Source organism: Halichoeres trimaculatus, unplaced genomic scaffold, assembly GCF_033239565.1.
Source record: "Halichoeres trimaculatus isolate MK-OKI-2021-1 unplaced genomic scaffold, fHalTri1.1 fHalTri1_scaffold_21, whole genome shotgun sequence".
In the NCBI taxonomy this organism is placed as follows: Eukaryota; Metazoa; Chordata; class Actinopteri; order Labriformes; family Labridae; genus Halichoeres; species Halichoeres trimaculatus.
Window position 1 is genome coordinate 13,763,999 of NW_027437199.1, and position 20,660 is coordinate 13,784,658.

Below are 20,660 nucleotides of genomic sequence, written 5' to 3' on the forward strand. Positions count from 1 at the left end.
GAGCACACAGTGTTTTATGTGTATTTTTGTTGCAAGGCTCTGTGTAAACAGTTTTCACCTAGTGTGCACCACGTTACGTCATACCTGTCCTGTGTCCTTATGAATGGTGCATGTTTAAAAGCCAAATGATGCATGATTGATTGAGTGGCAAAAGTTTACTGTACTTGAATGTACTCAGGTTGTAAAACTCCCACACTGAAGGAGACGTTGAACACAGAAACGTTAACTGCTCCTCAAAACAACACAGTTGTAAACAGTACCTGGTATGACAGTGTCTGTATGTATGTATACATGTAGGCTTTCTCCAAAAACAAAAATCCTTTCCTCTGATTTAAAGCATATAATGACAGGACATATAATAACAATGTCAGTCAGGATCCCCTTGTGTTCACATTCATCTCTATTTCTGTCTTTCTCTACTGTTTCAGCGACAACATTGTTTGACTTTGAAGTTTGTATTCTTTATTTATCATTTTGTATAAAATCATCAGATGTGCTGCTAGATGAACCAACATCAACAACTGGATGTAAACCAGGTAAGCATAAGCTAGTTTTGTTTAAACTGCATTTCTTGGATGTACTTTTATGTAAGTGTTTTTTGTGTTTTAGTGCCCCCTAGAGATTAAAACTTAAAATGCAACAATGATTAATTTGCCATTTGAAAATATTTTTGTGAGAACACTGTAGATACTTTTCTCTAAGGGTTAAAAAATACAATACAATATATATATATATATATATATATATATATATATATATATATATATATATATATATATATATATATATATATATATATATATATATATATATATATATATATGTATATTTATATATGTATATTTATATATTTATATATATATATATATATATATATATATATATATATATATATATATATATATATATATATATATATATATATATATATAGATAGATAGATAGATAGATAGATAGATAGATAGATAGATATAGATATATATATATATATAGATATATATACATATATAGATATATAGCCACATTCCCTTAAACAGTCCAGAAAAAAGTGTCTTATTTCAAGTTATTAAAAGACAAGTAAAAAGTGAAATAAGACAAAAACACTTGATAAGATTTCATTTTTGCAGTGTTATTACAGTCCCTGGATGCATTCTGCACAAATACATCATAGACTGATTGTGGACCACAGAATACGAATTTCCTCTGTACCGTTATTCTTTAATCCAGATATGTGAATCTGCAGTGTGCAGCAACTCTGGGGGAATCCACTAAGAATGGTTTATGGCCTCTTAGCACCAAGAATTGTGCCTAACTTGCCCTCTGCTATGAGCTCTGTCTCAAGGACTGATTCAAAGAGCAAATAGCTCTAATGATTTTCGAGTGCAAAAACACCCGCAAAGTTATGCAGCTCTGTGCAGTTTGCTCCAGATTTGCACCAAATTTTGACCGAGTTGAGCTGCAACCCCACTCTGTAAGGTATCATCCTGATGGCACCAAAATAAATCTGAACATATGCAAATAACACCAGCACAGTCTTTGAGGAATCGAACCCTATGTGCATGCACACTTTGGCACAAAAAAGCTGCATGATGCTCTTGTGAATCAGGCTCTCAGTCAGAGTTTTTTCAATTTTCCAACAGTGAAGCCATTTAATGGGTATCAGCCAGTGTGCAGCCACATGAAGCTCCTAACACCAGTCAGCAAAAAGCTTACTGTACTGACATTACTGTGTCTCTTCTCTGTTTTCGATCTGTCTGTACCACAAATATAAAAGTAACATGTGCCTGTCCTAGCTATTAAAGGAACCTATCAGACCCCAGCGTTTCCTGACCTGCTAACTACAAGAGTTTGTGGTGTTATGGCTGGGGTGGAGAGAGTAACAGAGAAACATACAAGAGTCAGGGTTACAATTCAAGTATTAAAATTCTGCACCTCCCTGCCCATTCATGAAGAATAGAAGAAGTGTTTTCAGTTGAAAGAGCATGACAGTTGTGAAAATTAAGACAGGAACTTTGTTTCCACAAGTTTCACTGCTGCATTTTCTTTGTCAGTGCTCTCGCACTTCACGTTCGTCTACCACTGCTGTTTGCCCTTCTTCCTTCTTCTGCCCCAGGGAGCTTTGGGTTATAGGTACAAGAGTAGATGCATTTTCACAACTTTGTTAGGGGGCAAAAAATACAAATCAACTCAATGTTGTTTTGTAAATCAGGAGTGTGCACCTGTCCTTTTCACCTCACACAGTAAAAACTCCCCTTCTTTGCTCGCTGGGGAGGCCTCTACAATTCCTGTACACACAAACTGTGACCCAGTTCTGGGGCTGCACGCTTCGGTGTCCCCATTTCAAAGCTCAATACGTCACTATGAACTGACAAGACTCTCCTGTCCTGAGGACTCCTCCAAATCTGAGCTAAAACACACCCTTCTTTTATAATTCAACAAGCGGTGATGGTGAGCGCCAGTCACTCGTTGAGGAAGCTGCTGTGAAGTCCCCAAAGAACTGGATTCTTTTTGAGAGGAAATGCACATTAAGACTCAGTCCTCTTAAGGATACGGACAGACCTTGGGAGCCTACTAAAAGTTTGCCTGCTCTTCCTAACATTACCTGAAAGAGTATCAAACTACTGCATCAAGACGTTCTTACACCTTCACCAAAGACAGTTTTCTTTATAACACTGATCAGTGTTTTTCCGTCAGAGCTTGACTGTACCTTTCCAAGAGGCCCATTCTCAGGTTTCATCTTTGACTCTCTTTTTAAATGGATGGGTCAGTCTTTCATAGCTCTGGGCATCTTCAAAGACCAGGCAATGTCCAGCAAACCTGTGTAAACTTCTAATGTACTACCCTCCCTCAGCAGCTCCAGAAATTCCTCACAAACCGCTCTGAGCCTCGGTAAAAGTCCCTGGCTTTAATGGTTAGCTTCGAGGTGTGGACATCTCTTAGTGGACAAATGTGAGAAGGAGGGATGCAGATGATGTGATGGTATGAGCCTTGACTCGCTGCTCCCAAAGGACACCCTGGAGATGACAATCATCCAAAGGGTCGGGGGTCAAACTGTGCTTACAGCAGCAGTGAGGCCTGAGGTCAGAAGAAGCTCCTCTGATGAATATCAGAGCTGGACTCGACCTTTGGGTTGAGCTGTTGTTGAACTGAAGGAATGTTACCAGGGGATGTTGTTTAGTGCCTGTGAGTTAGCTTTAGTGGATAGAGGTATTACCTGTGTTGGTTACTGGCTCATTTGATATTAGACATATTCCCCCTCTTTCTGCTGTGTCAACAGCTGTGTCACTTGAACCTCAGCGTCCCAGATCTCCAAATTCCCTTCCACTCTCAGTGAACATGTGCAGACAAAGTTTAAAGGTCCACTTACGGGATGCCAATCTCGAAGATGTTGTTCTGGATCAGCTGCTTCCCTAGCATGATGATGCTGAGCTGGATGCACAGCTCAATGAGACAGCCTCCCGGTGCACACTGAGAGAGAAACACACGACATCATTGAGTGTATTTAACATTGCTACAAAAAAAAACAAGAAATCCTTTTCAGGACAGATATTGCTTCTCTGTGCTTAACTTTGCCAGTAGGCTTTGTGTTAGCATCAAACGGATAGGTTGGGTTAGCCACAGACACTGAATTAGCATTTAGAAATAACTGGTATGGTGCTGATAATCTAATTTTATATTCCTGATGTTAGTATCCAGAATATTGCCAGGATCTGGATCGTACTTTTACATCTGTCAGAAATTATGGTGACTTTGTCTTGTAATGTTTTGCAAAACAATCTGTGGAGTTATATACACATATGGAGAAAACAGCCCTATCTCACAATGAAAGAGTTCTTTAAAAATTCCTGAATCCAGATGGTAATCTGGATCACCTCCAAAATGTATTCACTTCTTCCTTATCCCATTTTGAACATTTCCTGAAAATTTAATCCAGATCTGTTTGTTACTTTTTCAGTTATGTTGTTCACAGACAAACAGAAAAACTCTCCTAAAAACATAACCTCCTTGGCAGAGGTAATTATTCAGATAAGTAAAGGAAGCAGAAAGTAAATTAAGAAACAAACCTCTTCCATCCGGTACCCGTTGAAAACATACACGTAATTCCCAGGTCGACCAGCAAACCTGCGAAAAAGAGACAATTCCTGTGTTAGGATTGTAATAAAAGTTTATCCAAGAGTAAAAAAAATATGTTGCTGTAATGCAGAGGATAAGGTGGTTTTGTGTGCTGAACCTACCGTCCCTTGAAGAACGCCACATAAAATATAGGTGCGTACGCGTTCATAAACTTGAGCAGGAAGGCTTTCAGGATGAGACGCTCCTCAAAGTTGGTTTCAGTTTTAGGGATTTCTGATAAAAGTAAAAACAGATATTGAATAAACAGATTTAAAAGATAAACAGATAAAATTCGACATGGTCTCATGTGAGACAACACAGAGAGCAGGAGCCCATTTCGAAATCATTTTTTTAAAAGACTGAGCCAGATTTGACACTGTGTACTATGCAGTTTTTTATGTTACAGTGAAGGTAATCAGATAACTCTGTTTGTCAACTGCTGGACTGGATTCTCAATTCAACTCCTGTGCTGGACGTAGGTCAAAATGCACATCTTACATGGAAAACCTCGTTATCGCTTTTCCTTTTCTCACAATTTCCTTATTTTGATTCTTTTCCTCTATTTCTGAGGTTTTGAATGTTAATGTGGTACAAACCTCCTGGGATGACTGATGGGATGACTGGAGCGTAAAAGCATCAAAGTTTCATCAAGTAGTCCTTAAAGAGGCAGACATGTGCCTCCTGTCTCGCACACAGATGCTGAATAATCATATCAAAAGCTGACTTTGAATTTCTGATCACTCTTCATCTCTTTTCATTTTTGAAAACAAACAAAACAAAAGCACCTGAAGTTCACGATTAGTGATAAAGGTGCAGATACAAACATAAGGCTAATCAACCAAGTGGCACCCGTCTCCTCTGTTGGAGGGAATGTGGGGCAGCGATGGCTGACCATGCCCATATTTTCTGGACTTGTTCCCTCATTAAACCTTTTTGGAAGGAAGTGGGAACAATTATTTCGAAAACCCTTGGCTTCACGATAAGCACAACGTTCATAGCTCTTTACCTCGGACATATGCTGGATAAACTGGATAAAAATGACACCCATCTCCTTAAGATTTTGCTGGCATCAAGTAAAAAGGCCATCACCAAATAATGGCTACAAAAGAAGATCCCAACTGCTGGTACTTTTATTAATACTGTTTAACAATTACATCTACCAGGGCAAATGAATTTTTCTGTGGGACTCCAAAGAGACTTCTCAACTAGGTATGCATTTTGTGTATGATCTTTTTTGGAGGCTACTTCCTTGTACTGGGAAACCCATGACCTCTTGTTCTGGCATTTTTCGTGTATGGACGTGTATTAAAAAAAAAGTTTAAAAAAAAAAAGGCCAATCCTTTTTTTTCTAACATATTTGAAACTACATTTGCACATCAAACTCTGTCCTCTATCTTGCTTTCTACATCTATGCCTTTTTGCCCCAACCCCAACTCAGCGGGGGCAAACGTTTGCACAAAATGCGTCTGGTTATGGTCAAGGTTTCTGCCTGTTACTTGCTTAATGCTGCACAGTTTGATACTCATGGTGTGTTATGATGAGAAAAGTCTCCTGATCTTGCACTAAAATAGTTGTCCATGTATCCATACTAAGTGTCAGTGTATTCCCATACCTAGCTCAGTCAGCCAAAGTGCCACAGCGCCGTAGATTTCGTCAAGGATCAGAATTACAACGAGGTTGATGATGACTGCGGTGGCTGTCACCGTCACCCGAACATTGGACTTTGTTTCAGGGTCAGGACTCATTGCCATCAGAGCTGACACGGTGATTCGGTAGATAATGACACCAAACACAGCTGAAAACGTCAAGCCAAACTAGAAGCACATGAAAAAACGAAGAAGATAAATTAGTCATAACTCACTTAAATCGGTTTGATACTCTAAATGTTGAGGCTTGAGTTAATATTTTAACGAACACATCAATGTAGGTCACTTATATAATGATTTCTGTACATTAGCTGTGATATGTTAATGTGTTTTCAGCTTTAAGTGCTTTCATACATACATACTTAAACATATATGACTTTGACTGCATTAGCCTGATTTTTTCCTACTTACCATGAAAAGGATGGAGGAAACATTGATGAAGTAACCAGGTAGACGATCTTTCCAGGTCAACTTTTCTATGACAGTCTGACAGGAAGAAAAGGGGGGAAAAGAGAGGGGAAGTTGTCAGTCATAAAACAGCCAATGGTCTGTCAAATTATGTGAAGAAATTTATGTTGCAAGAACATAAAAGTGTCTATAAAGACATCTGAAAAAAGGGACTACAGGAAAACACAGTCATGAAGGGTTTCAGCAGCAAATCTCTCTACGATGTCCTGATGTGAATAACACTGTTTGAGTTCCTGTGACTGCGTTCACATGGTTTGCACAAAGTGTAATGGAAAGACAAGGCAGCAGCATCTGTGCAACAAAACGCCTCCACAGGAAGTGTTACTACATCTCATAAGAGAGACATAAAGATGCACAATAGCCCGTTTTACACTCTCAAGCCTACATTCAGAGACCAGCGTGGAACAAATGTTTTCATTGCACAGACAGTGAAACTCCAGAAAAACCTAAGATAATAACAACACTGTGTAAAAAATGTTGTGCTTGGAACAACTTTTACATTTTGTACAGATAAAACAAACACGATGTGATATTTAAACACTTAAACCTCCAAAGCAGTTGGTTCAGTATGGTCGGTTTTACCCTTCCTCCTCATCTCTTAGCTTCTTTAAAAGTGATGCTTCTTTTCAAAACTCCTATAAAGATAGGTTAGTATATAATCCAAGAAAGCCGAAACTGTTCAAGTTACTTAACACATGGTGCAAAACTTAATCAAGAGGCAGGATGAAGCTCTAACAGTCATCACTGAAAGGAAACAGGTGCTGAACAGCTCTTGAATTCTGACCCTCCCCTCACTGCTATGAATGTATCAACACATAAGTTCACTGGAAATGACTCAATTATTCAAGAGCTGTATAGTTTGTTGCTGAAATGGGGCCAAAAACTGACAGACATATTTTTACCGCCCTCCAATCAACTGACATCCTCCGTATACACTGTCAAATGAGTATGTGTGGCATGTTTCTGAAGTTCCCAGCGGAAAATGCTGACCTACTTGCATCAAAAAGAAGTGGCACTTCACTGACCTGTCTCCAGTTAAATAAGGCTTGATCTCTGTAAAAACAAATGTTGCCTCTTCCTCCTGAGATATGTGACCCCATTCACTGGTATACACACTCATACATACATGGGCAGGCGGAGACAGGCGGAATTTCACACACCAGGACGCACAGACACAGATACACACAGATACACACAGACAAGCATGGACGCACTCAAGTAGACCACAGTATGGTAGGAGAACACTAGGCTCTGGGATACTCATTGAATTACATGACGGCACCATCTAGTGAATATAGAGGAACATTGCAACCTACAAGTCACACAGTCATACAGTTCAGTCAAAGCACAACCCTAGCTGAGTCCAGCTCGTTGAACTATACTTTCTATTTTACCTCAGTGAAGGAAGTTGTGTTTTTGGGAGAGTTTGTCTGTCTGCCTGTCTGTTTGCCTGTGATCGACATAACTCAAAAAATAACAGATCTTCATGAAATTTCAAGGAAGGTTAAAAATGGGACAAGGAAGAAGGGATAAGGATCATCATCTTGATCCAGGATTTTTTTTAAAGGATTCTTTATCATTGTGAGATAGGGCTGTTTTCACTATATGTGTATATAACTATATGATAAATAGTTGGATTGCTTTGCAAAACAATACAAGACAAGGTCACCATCATTTCTGACAGATGTAAAAGTACGATCCAGATCCAGGCAATATTCTGGATACTAAGATCTGGAATATAAAATAAGTACTGGGTCATCATAATTTTCTACACTGTCAGGTAACAAATTATTGTATAAACCTGCAACTAACACCAAATTGTAGCAGACAGTCTGCTGAAAGGGAGTATAACATTACAGTAGGACTGAAGTGTTGCCTGATAATCACAATATGCTTGGCGGAGGTCTCCACTCTCTGATTGTATTTCCTTTTTTTTTTTTTTTTTGGTTCCACAAATGTGCATTATATTCATCCAACACAGTGGTGCCTAAGGTGGAATCAAGAACCCCTGACAGGGCTTCATAACACTAATATGGAGGCAAAAATGTGAATAAATAAATAAATAATGACATAATTTATTTAATTTTTGAAAATTCATACAAAGCCATGCTTGGTGATCTTTGTTTTTGGACTGGCTACTAGTGTATTCCCATTTCAAGGGGTTGCCAGTCGCCAGGTCTGCTATGTTCGGGCTTATGGGCTGAAAAGTTCAGGGACCCCTGATCTAAGATTAAATCAAATCCACTGGCTATCTTGGGATGCAGATGGCCCTAGCAATTTAAGTAGTGCCTCATGAGAGAAGGTGACCTGGGTTCAAATCCAGCCTGTGGCCTTTCTCCCCTTTGTCTACTTATGACTTATTCTACTACTTGTGACATGTGCATGAATATTACTGACATGTTGATTAACATGTGACTCAAGCTTCACTGATTTCACACATCACCTGCCCTGCATCTCTACTCCTCTTGTGCTCCCAGCTACACCACCTCATCAGCATCCCCATCCCATCAGCAACCACTAACAGGGTTGAATTCCTGCAATAAATGTTACACATCAATACAGCGTGACATTCATGACTCAATTATATTCATTTTTTTATGCTGAAACAGACCATCAACCTGAATCTTTGTTAATCTGTTAAAATAAACCCTCTTTTTGACACAGTAATTGTTACACTTGCTGGAGATTTTTTCACATGTTCATTGGGACTCAGGACAACAACTGTCGTACTTTTAAACAATGCAAACTTCTCAGACTGTCTCCTTCTTCAACCATTCCGCACATTTACACACTTACTATGTAACCTCTAAATGATAAACTGCTTATACATAAGACACTGGAGACCATGTGTCATTGTATGCAAGAGGAAATTACTTTCTCAGGTTAAAAGTGTGGTAATCAGCTACAAAGCTAATGAGCTTTTTGATTAGACTGCAAGCCTGCTTCACTCCTCCACATGGATCTCCCTCCACTTCCCTCCTCCAGCTATTGGAAATCAGTGGTATATGTGAAAAAAATGCCCAAATCGAGGGTGCAAACATCCACGGTTGAAGCCAGCAGTCTATGTTCACAGCTGTGTGTGATTTCCATTTTGATGATGATTTGTCAAAAATGGGATTTTTTTTCCTCAATATTCAGACACAACTCTGAGAGAAACGTGTTATGAGGAGGATATTTAGAGATACCCACAAGTGTACAGAAGTCTATGCACACATGTACGCATACATTAAAGAACCTGAGGGAATGACTTATCAAAGGACAAAAAGACCTCCAGAGAGGAGATGTGTTTTACGCATGTGTGTGTGTGTGTGTGTGTGTGTGTGTGTGTGTGTGTGTGTGTGTGTGTGTGTTTGACGGGGACACCCTTGAGAAAGAGAAGTCCTGTGGTAAATGGGTCAGGTGTTATATTTGGCTTGTTACCTCTATTGAGGAAAGCCAAACACACAGCGACAGAGTGACACACAGTCTTTACTTCAATTCCTCAGCTCTTCACAGTGATCCTTCACCATCTCATCTTCTCTAACCCTCTCTTACTTCTCATTATCCAAACTTCCACTCTCTACAGATATATCTGACTCATCAGCCATAATTTTTACTGCTCGTCCCATTCAGAGGGGCTGTCATTGAGTCAGAGGTACTTTGCTGGGACCAACTTTGCCAATTAACCAAATGAGCATGTTTTGTTTGGCAACTAATGAACTAACTTCAATATTTCTCTACACACATAAACACAACAGGCAGGTCGCATCATCCATCTCTCTGGGTTGAACTCTATCTACAACTTTGTCTGACAGGAAGCTCAAACATTTCAAAGACTGGTTTTCTTTTAGCACCACAAACTCTGACTGACTCCAGGATCCTTGTTCTGTAAGAACCAACCAGGGAGTGTCTTGGCCACAGGTGTCCAGTCATAAATTATACAAGGACAAAAATTAATTCCTGGTCTGTCATATTATACTTTGGCACACTCAGAGAGTATTGTTCAATAGTTTGCATACTGAGTGCACATTAATATCTATATATGCAGACATGACCATATCAGCTTTTTGTTGAAAATTTTCAACAACAGGGCAACTTGAGAGATATGCACGAGGGAAAGAAAGAAAAGCAGGTTATCAGTTCTGAACAGCAAAAGCAACGCCACAGAAAACCTGATCACACGCTGCACATCATGAAATCAATCTGCCAAAAGAAGTCTGGAACATTTATAGTTTAATCACTTCACCTTGCTCTGTTGATAACAAGACAGAACACAAGCTCCACGTAATATTTGTAAACAACAGGGGTGTTTGAGATATAACCAAGGGATCAGCATCCGGTTAGTAAAAAGGATGCCTATGCGGAAGTGCTAAAAGTTGCCGTTTGTTGAGAATCCACTTGAGGCTGGCTGAAAGACCAGAAGTCACGTACACACCCAGCCATAAAAACAGACTTTTACGGCACTGAAATGTATATTTACAGCCTGGTTCAAAAAACAGCTTGGGTCTAAAATGCCGATTTCATTATCAGCACACACTGTACGGTGAGTGATTTTTTTTCTATCTCTGCAGTTTAGAAGTTATTAGGATCATTTGATTTTCCAATCAGAGGCACAGCTCAGGTCACGCGACCGCTGGGCGCCCTGTAGCTGCTCAAAGAAAAACTCACGGCTGGCGTCAAAGCGAATATGGCTGCGTACGCCCATTGGCTTCTTTTACGTTATCACGAACAGACTGGTGACTACGTCCATGTATTGACATTATTGTGACTATCAATGTTAAGCTAAACATGATTTTTAACAGGCAAGAAGGCCAATGTTAAAACTTTAATGTGGCTTGAAATGTGAGTTTTAATGTTTTGTAATCAATGAGTAGGCTCCAAAGAAGACTCATGTCATGCAGTGATACCAGCTGTTACATTTAGAGGGACTATTTTTATCTACATTGAATCATCTAAATAAAGTTCTTAGTCATTTCAAAGTTCTCCCAGATTAAAATCATCCACAGATCATAACTTAGTGTCAGCTTGTTTGTTTCTTTACTTGGTAGGGGGTTAATCAGTAGTTCATGTACAGGGAGCTGGTGGATAAGGCACCTGCTGTGAGATGGGTTTTTTCCTCACCCTGTCAGGATTGTACTAACAGTAGGTGGTAAAAACTACCAGGATTCTTCAGATTCTGTGTCTCAGACAATATGAAGTCCTGGGCCTTAGTTACAGAACATTTTCTGTAGCTGGACCTCTGAGATTTAAGGGAACACCTCTATGTAGGGTTTTGATGTGATCCTTCAGCACATTAAACTGTCCCAGCTTACACATTAAAGTTTATGTTACATATGTGTGTGAGTGTGAGTGTTAGTGTATGTGTGTGTGTGTCTGTGTGTGAAAAAGAGAGGGAGAGAGAGAGTTCTGTGTCGCCATAGCGACATTCACTAATCTTACCCCTGGCTTCCTGCCCAGCGTGCCTGACTCCCACTCAGCCTCCCTCCGTTTCTCTCCATCCCTCCACTCCTCCAAGTCTCCCTCTGTTTATTTGTTTATATCTCGTTGTCTTTCCTCTCCTCCTCTCAGCTCAACTCTTTGTCTTTCTTTCCTTCCTCCAGCAGGTGCAGGAGTATGGTTTAACCATACAAACATATCAACCAGTCACAGGAAAACGAGTGTGACTTATGACATCAATATTAAATGATGGTTCAGTTCTATTTAGGAGTCACAGTAAAATATTTCATCCAGTGAGGCTGCACATTAAGACGTAATTAGTGAGTTATCAGTACCACCTGAGTATAGTGTCGCTGAGATTCTGTAATTATCATAAGTAATAATGCTTTTCCTTACTGAAATGGGATTACAGCCGATAAATTTCTCTGTGTATAGGTCTGAAGTTGTTTATACACTGCCTGGACAAAAAAATAAAAGTTGCCACACAAAATAATAGGTCACTCACTCTAATATTTCGTTGGACCTCCTTTAGCTTTGATTAGGGTATGTATTCGCTGTGGCATTGCTTGGATAAGCTTCTGCAATGTCACGAGATTTTTTTTTTTTTTGCTTTGCCAGTTATAGTGGGATTTGTTGGATTAATATGTAACCTGCAGACATTTAAAGCTCTAAGTGTAAACTACAGTGTGATGAAGGTGCACTTATTTCAGTTTAATTAGAATAAACTGTGCAGTGTACTGTGGTTTATTCTAGGTCGGATGCCACAAACCAAAACTTGTCCCAAGTGACTGAAAGACATTGCCTTCATTGAAACAACTCCTCATTAACTCTAGCGGCTATCATGTTGTTGTTTCATGTGTCACTGTGGGAAGTTCAGGGGTTTGAACATCAGGAGCCCTGAGAGAGCTTCACAGGGCGTCAAAGAGAAACTTGAGATTCTTATTTTCAAAGTCATCCTGAACTCCAACAATAAATGAATCAATAAATTCCATTTATCCCTCAGCCCCATATGTGAATCGTTTTCTGAAAAGGCCCTCCCAGTCCGTCTCACACATTATCCACAAAAGATACACAAAATCCCTCCTTGGCAATGCCTCAGAAGAAGCGATTTGATGTAACATTTCAGTAAGTTCTGGCTTTGTGGACTTACATTTTAACTCTGTTTTGGAACTAAAATAATCCGCCTGCTGGAGTTTACAGACACACAGCCTCTGTTTTCATTATCGCTGACAGTATTTGTCCATAATAACAGGTTTGTCTCCTGTTCTACTGAAGGCTGAAACGTTCTGTTCCCTCAACGCTGGCAAAGATCTTTTTCACACAAATAAATGTCTGAAAACAGCTTTCTATGGCAAACTTAAAGTTGGCCAGAACAACGGAGGAATCTTTCCAAAAGTGAGATGCCAATCACTGATATAATGCCACTTGTTCCAACATCAGCTGGTGTTGTTTCTTGTTACATAATTATCCAAAAAAAGTTTCAAAAACAGACACTGGAAATGTTTCATTTTGGGATTAAGTATGAATATATCTGAATGTATGTATATGAATGTAATCTTTGAATCAACTCACCTAGGAAACAAATCTTTGAAAAAAGTTTGATCATGCCTTTGTTTTTGGCACAGAGAGAAAAACTTTTTGCCATAAGCAGCAGCTAGTTTGATTAAAGTTGGAAAATAAACAGAGAAGGATACAGAAATAAATACCTGAGGGGGCGAGACTGTAGAAGCCAGAGGACTGGACAGGAAGAGAAGAACAGATAGACTGAAGCCTGCAGGAAAACAGGAGAGAGGGTAGGAAAGGAGAAGGAGGTGAAGAGGAGAAAGAAAAGGAAAGAGGAGGTAAGAGCAGGAGGAAAAGTGAGATGGAGGGGGGAAAGGGGAGGAGGGGTTACCGGGATTCCTGCAGCCATTGAAGACAGAAGTTTTTGTCTCCATCTGTCCTTCCCTGCCACTGCCCCGTCCTCCTGCTTCTCTGGCTGCAACACAGCGGGAACAGGACAACACACACACACACACACACACACACACACACACACACACACACACACACACACACACACACACACACACACACACACACACACACACACACACACACACACACACACACACACACACAAGCTCAAAGACACATGGAACCACATGCAGGCATAAAAGCACACATTCACAATCACAGGTGAGTTGAATGGTTATTTTAAACCTTGTTCTTTTACTTTGGGTCATTTAAAATATGATGACCATATTTGTTATCAAAAACTGACATACTGCTACCAGACTCTCTTGCAGCAAATGATCCATTAGAGATAACAATCCCAATCCAAATATAGGTCCTTCTTGTAGATTATGTGACAACATGGGTATTAATGACCACAACTAGTTCAGCAACAGAACCTTCAACATATCCAGACTCAGTTTCTAGCTCTACCAAAGGGGAGAGCCTGCACTATAATGTTGACACTGTCGTAATGAGATTTGAAACCTCTCAGAATCTACAGGGCTCTGGATTCACAAGCTAAGCCACCAGTTAATGGGTAATCTATTTATGTTGTCTTAAAAAGTTTTGTTTTTACATTTGAATGCTTCACAACATTGAACCATGGTCTATCCTGTCCTGGAAACTTTAAGGCATGTTTTGCTGTTGGCCTGAATATAAATGTGGTACAGAGGCACATTTATGGAACACAATGACGACAAAGACTGAAAGGTTCCTCTTTGACACATGCTTGGCTAAATTTTGCTCTGTGTTAGTGATTAAAGTGTCTGATTCATTTTTTTTCTAATTCCATGTATGGGGTGCCTTCACACCTTGAAACACAACCAGCAGATGGCATGTCCTGACATTTTCACCACTTGAATCAATTAGCTTTTCTGTATTTGTACTCAGATCCAGTTTTGGGTGATCCTGTGTCATGGGATTTAGTACCAACTTCATTTGGGCTGAGGCAGGAAGCCATCTGCCACAACAAAAAAAGTGTATATGGGCCAACAGGACTCGATGAGGTTGACCCAATTTATGAGGAGAACATAGAGCATCCTCGATCATCAGACATTAAAATGTCTGAAACACAAAAACACAAAACTATGATAAGCTATGGGAATAATAAATGAGTAATAGGACACCATATATACAGATGTGTAAAGATTCCGTATAGAGTGTTGTTAACCACTAACCAACTTAGGGGAGACCGGGTATGGTTGCAACATGGGGAGAGTTGTAACACCACCAATTCCACCAATCAGTTATAAGAGGGGAGTCACATGATCTCATTTCAATATCTACCCACTTCCACCCATATCACACATTCCCCTCAGGGATAAATAGAGAATTCTGATTCTGATGGTGACTGTCAGGGCTGGAAACAGGTGCATGGAGATTCTATACAAAAAATGATTTTGAGGTACAAAAAAAAAAAAATAAAGGCACCACTCCAGGCTTACAAACAACCATTTGTGACTTTGATTAAAATTACACACACAGCTACACTGTAGTGTTTGAGCATACATACTGTTAAGGATGAACCCTTGATACAAAGAGAAACTGAGTTATGCTCAGTCACAGAGAGAGACATTGTTCTGGATTGTTCTAATTCAATAAACCTCTTTTTAAGGGGAGTGATCTCTGATTTTGCTTTTTTTCTAACTATTACAACTTACCCCAGCATGTTTAACAACCTACCCTGGTAGTGGGGCAGGTTGTAACAAAGGACCACCGTGTATTTGACATCACATGGTGAGGTCTGTGATATTCTTGCAGAGGTTTGAATTGGTGCCATTTGTAGTAAACAAATGTGGGAACTCTGCATTTAAGTTTGAAAACTCTGACTCAAAAATTCTGTGATTTGGAGGAGCTAAAGCAAAACGTGTTACATCCATACCCAGTCCCCTCTACCAAAGACTTTGCATATTTTAAATTATTGCCATTTACTAAATTTTCAAAGTATAAAATTTATATTTGACAGCTCTCCTGAGTTGGGCCACATATTTTTTTTACTTTCACTTTCTCTCACTTCCCACCTCGTTCTTTTTCTTCTTCTTCTTCTTCTGTTTCTGTTTCCTCTGTCTCTTCTGCAGGAGGATGGTTTCATATCTTGGCCTGGGATGTTCCTAAAGAGAGAAAAATAAAGTTAAATGTGTGTGTGCATGTGTGTGCATGTGCGTGTGTACAGGGGTACAGTGTGTTTACCTCGTCGTCCTCGATGCCTGTAAGATCCCAGCTGAAGCTCAAACTGATCTGACGTCGCTTCCAGTGTTCCAGGAACAGCACAGCTACAAAAATAAAGATAAATAAGCCCACAGAGGCTCCATAGAGTTAGAAGCCCTATCAATCAGCATCATCTCCTCATCTACTGATGTAATTGACAAACAGGTGAATGTTTAAATTGTGTTATAACATATTGTACAACACATCTTGACTCAGGGTCCACTTTGGTGGATTTATTTCCTGCTTATTTAATCACAAAAATATGTTTCTGTGGCCTACTGCTTTCAGACAGTTGTAGGAAAAGGTGTCAGTAAGAATCTTTGCATTCAGGCCATTGCATTTAAAAACTCACACACATATTCACTTAAACACACATGTATCACCTCACCCCAAAGAGACATGAAGATGGCAAAGAAGACAGTCGCAGGGTTGTCGAACAGGTGTGAAGCTCTGGCGGTGCCGCAGGCCGTGCTGAGGTGCCAGAAGTCGCAGGCTCCGTCACAGAGAGGACACATGGTGAAATTAAGACTTTCATCACACATCTCCTGACTGAGGGGGAGGAAATCAAGACCTTAGTCACAAGCACTTTCACATAGTGACACTTAAGAAGATGCCTTCAAACTGCACAAACAACTCAAATGTAAAAATAAGCTTAAGCACTGCCTTCTGTTTCTGAACATGGTCCTGGCAGAAGTTTATAAATGAATGGAAGATTTAACACATACCCACACTCGAAGCTACTCTTCTCTGACCTTATTCTTAGCCAGTGTAGGCTGAATTATCAACCTTTTGCCTCATGACACACACACACACACACACACACACACACACACACACACACACACACACACACACACACATACACGCACACGCACACACACACACACTCACGCACATGCACACTGTCAGCCAAACCTTCTGTGTTCCTCCCACACACTTCTGACTAAAGCAGAACACAGCAGGTATCTGGGCAATCCCTGTCTACTGTGTGCGCAAAGATGTGGGCCTACATTCAAATTGGAGCAGGAGAAAAGCTAATTGTGAGTATTTTATGTTATATTAGGGTTTCTGTGTTGCTTCTAAGTTAAAATCTGGAGGATGATACTGATCTGACACAGACGTGAGAGCAGGTTTTGCCTGGTGTTTGCTGTATGTCAGCAGACTTATCATTCTCATTCTAACTGATTACAGAAGCAAAGCCAGAGAAACCTATTCTGTCGTTTCATTTCTGGAAGAGATGGACACATTCTTTCATGTTTTCGGTCTTAATGGCTAATGAGTGCAAAAATCTTTCAGACAGCTCAATAGATCACTGTGACTAACAGCTAGAACAATCCATGAAGGCTGCAATGTAATCCTTCAAGACAAAAGACAAAACAAAAACAGAGTTTTATAACTGACAGACTGAAATTTTCCAGTATCCTTAGAGGCACAATCCTCTACAACAAGTTGTTGGCTTATTTGAATCTATGCACCCATCATTTTTTCCAGTTAGCTTTGTTGCTTTGTTAAAGTCACCGGAATCACTACACAATACTGCAACATTAAGTTTACATTCCTGAATGTCCTTGCCTCTGCCTCAGCGGATTTGCTTTTCAGTGTCCTTGGGTTATAACCGCTTTAATTGCAAAGAAACAGAACAAACAAAATGTATCCAGTGAGAACTTCATGATCATCTACTGTTTTCTGCCATGTCAAAGTGCAGGTTTTTACAATCAATGCTCATGGTATAAAGAAAGTAGAAATGGAGGATCATGGTAAATAATACTGATCAAACCTAAGTCCACTTGTGTAATCTAATTCAAACAGATACAACAGCTCTACCGATGTTTGAAACTTAGCATCTTTGGTTTTGAGGATGAGGTCAGAAAAATGATAATTGGACTCTGTATTAAAGATGCTGTGAGGAGGATGTGTTTTAGTTGCACTCCCTCGCCACCTTGTGGCCTGGAGTCTTCCAACCTTGTCACAAATTACTTTTGGTGAGGCCTGTGCTTGTTTTAGAATTACATGGGGATCAGATAAAAAAAAAAAAACCTTCTTTGTTGGACAACTCTGGTAAGGTACTTAACAGTTACATAGCACTACGGTTTGAAACGTGACAACAAGTAAATGTTGCAGGATCAGGCTATATGTTAGCGACATCAGCAGCCCGGTGCTCCGACGGTAGGCTAATGTGATAACTAGTAAACACTGTCAGTTTGTATGTAGTGTAGTAGCTGTTTATATTTAGCCCAGCTGGCAGCCCAGTGCTTTAAGACATGTCTGTTATATGCAATGTCAGTAAATCCTGGTTAGCTATGTCCTGCTAGTCATCTACCAAGCAGAGCTAACGTAACCTCACTCTTCATTTTATTAATAGACTCTCAAGTTTGAACAGACCACTGCAGAATAACTGCTGACTGTGGGTTGGAATGAACATTATCACAAACAGTTTAGCCCCTGCGCTACGGAGTGATACAGCCTGGGCTGTATCACCCTCCTGTTTAGCTTTCTTCTGCGCTTCTGACCTTTTTATTTCTAACAGTGTCCTGTGTCCACCATCACTACAAAATTAGTCATAGAAATTGTTTTAGAAGTGAAAAACACAGATCTCCGCGTTTCATCTCTTCTCACGACTGAGCTTTATCAGCTGGTGTGGTGTTGTCATAGAGACCTAGATGTGCCATAAATCAAACCGGTCCTGGAAGCTAAGAAGTAGAAATTTAAAATAACCTGTAACCAGCAATATTGGTGCTTATAATTTCATTTCAAATTATGGATTATGATCAGGCATATATCTAGAAGGGAAACTTTTTCAAGATCACTTTCAAACTCCTCACAGCCGCTTTAATTATTAAAAACATAGTGGATTGTCGTGGTGCACTGGAATGAAATCTGTCCCTATAGTTTTCACCATGGTATGTTGAAAACAGGCCTATCTATGCCTTTATGCCTATCTATAAAATGTACTCAAGTATACCAACACCTCATACCAGTACAATATTAGAAATAAAGAGCAATGCCATTTTTTATGTCAACCAGAAACATCACAGGATGTAATGTATGATGTTACCCCAGTTTTACAGATGAAAGACACAGTTTTTAGTACCTGGGTATATTGGTATCCACTGTCGCCACCCCGTATCCAAACACAATGATCCCCACTATGGAGGCTGGTATCAGCAGCTGTGTGTAAACGCCAAGCCATGCAAAGTAAAGGCCGATCTTTTCCCCAAAGTACTTCCTGCAGGGTCAGAGGTCAGGAATTAGGTAATGAAAGTGACAGTGAAGTCTATGGTGCTGGCAGAGCAGACTGTTGAGAGTTAAACAGCCTGCATTACAGTTGTGAAAGCCCTGGTTATAAATGACGGGCTATAAATAAAAGTCTTAAATAGAATCAGAGCTGTTCAGTGTTTTATTTCAGGCTCTCATTCACCAGGTTGAATTTACAAATCACTGAGTCTGCTGTTTAGATACAGACCTGAGCCACAAACAAGACACTAACTCTTACTCTAAAACCACAAACCAGAGCTGTTCCACGTTTTAATCAGGTTATTCTTTCTATTCAGTCTGAATATTTTAGAAATTCAAACTTAATTTTACACTGATGGCTGATTTTATCAGGTGCTCAATTGTTTGGTAGTGTCTTTGTCTCATTTTCTGTTACACGATACAGCTTATGTGTCCAACAGTGACAAGTCAGGACTGGAGACAGGCCAATGCAGCTCGCAGACTCTTCTGCAACAGAGCCATGCTGTTGTAGTATGTGCAGAATGTGGTTGGCTGTATCTTGCTGAATTATGAAAGGTCTTTCCTGAATAAAGCATTGTCTGAATGGAAGCATGTGTTACTCCAAAACCTGTAGACAGTGATCAGAAATAGTGGGGCCATCCCAGGTGTGTAAGCTGCCCATGCCATGGGAACTTGTGCATCCTCATTACATCATGGACGTAAGCTTTTGAATAAGTGTGCACTGTCTGTAAGCTTGATAAGCCCCCTCCTCTTTGCAGCCAGGGACATGAATCCATGATTTCTAAAAGAAAGTCAAATCCAGAAATCTACATCCTCAGTGCCCCAGTGCATTATCCTTGTAAACGTTTATCTTAGTGAGTATTAACAGCAAGGCTTAGCTGCTCAAACTGAGAGTTTATTTGGGAGGTTTTGTCCATTTATTTTAAAAAAGAAAGCAGCAGGATAGCTCCCCTCCAGAAGTTAGAGCTGGGATGATCAGATTAGAAGTGACCACTTGACAAAAACCTGGAGATGTGTTTTGATGTGAGGTGTTTACAGACACACACGTGTCCACATGTGAACTGATTACCAGTGACAAATGTTTATTCTGGAGTAAACAGAGTCAGTGATGTAACACTACCTGACAAGATCGATGGGCTGGTACTTGTAAAAGGCAGAGTATCTGGCCCACTCTTCGTGCAGAACCTGAAAACAAGCACAGAAAAAGACTACAAGTCACTGTGGGTGTCTGTTGTTGTGTTGTGTTGTGTGTTTACCCTGCTGTGGCAAACAACAACAATCCTGAGAGGCAGAGCTGACCTGAGGGCAGAATAATCTGATTTGTTGAGTTAAACCTCAGAGGATGAAGCTGAAAGACTGCAGTTTGAGTAATATCATTCTGAAGCCAAGAGAAAAGGATGAAATTGGCATTTTAAAGCCTTGTGCTGTAATTTCCAAAAACTGTCATGTCTGAGCACAGTTTTCTGTGACACTGCAGACTATAACATAACCCTCATGTTTAGCTTTAACAAGAAAGGAACCTATTTGACTCTTTGTATGCAGGTTTTGTTTTGCTGCATTCTTTACATTTCAAGGCAGTTG

The 20,660-nt window shown here is 39.9% G+C and overlaps 1 protein-coding gene across 1 annotated transcript in view; it reads right to left on the reverse strand.

The window, feature by feature from the left end:
* The window catches only part of ano2b (anoctamin 2b), a 78,335-nt gene that overhangs the window by 29,780 nt on the left and 27,895 nt on the right, over positions 1 to 20,660 (reverse strand). Inside the window, exons 9-18 of the mRNA XM_074697765.1 lie at positions 20,200 to 20,264; positions 18,937 to 19,071; positions 16,234 to 16,394; positions 15,828 to 15,910; positions 15,659 to 15,748; positions 6,171 to 6,245; positions 5,726 to 5,927; positions 4,236 to 4,347; positions 4,065 to 4,122; positions 3,368 to 3,468 (exon numbers count right to left, since the gene is read on the reverse strand). Coding sequence (XP_074553866.1) covers positions 3,368 to 3,468; positions 4,065 to 4,122; positions 4,236 to 4,347; positions 5,726 to 5,927; positions 6,171 to 6,245; positions 15,659 to 15,748; positions 15,828 to 15,910; positions 16,234 to 16,394; positions 18,937 to 19,071; positions 20,200 to 20,264 — 1,082 coding nt within the window. The remainder of the gene's footprint in view (positions 1 to 3,367; positions 3,469 to 4,064; positions 4,123 to 4,235; positions 4,348 to 5,725; positions 5,928 to 6,170; positions 6,246 to 15,658; positions 15,749 to 15,827; positions 15,911 to 16,233; positions 16,395 to 18,936; positions 19,072 to 20,199; positions 20,265 to 20,660) is intronic.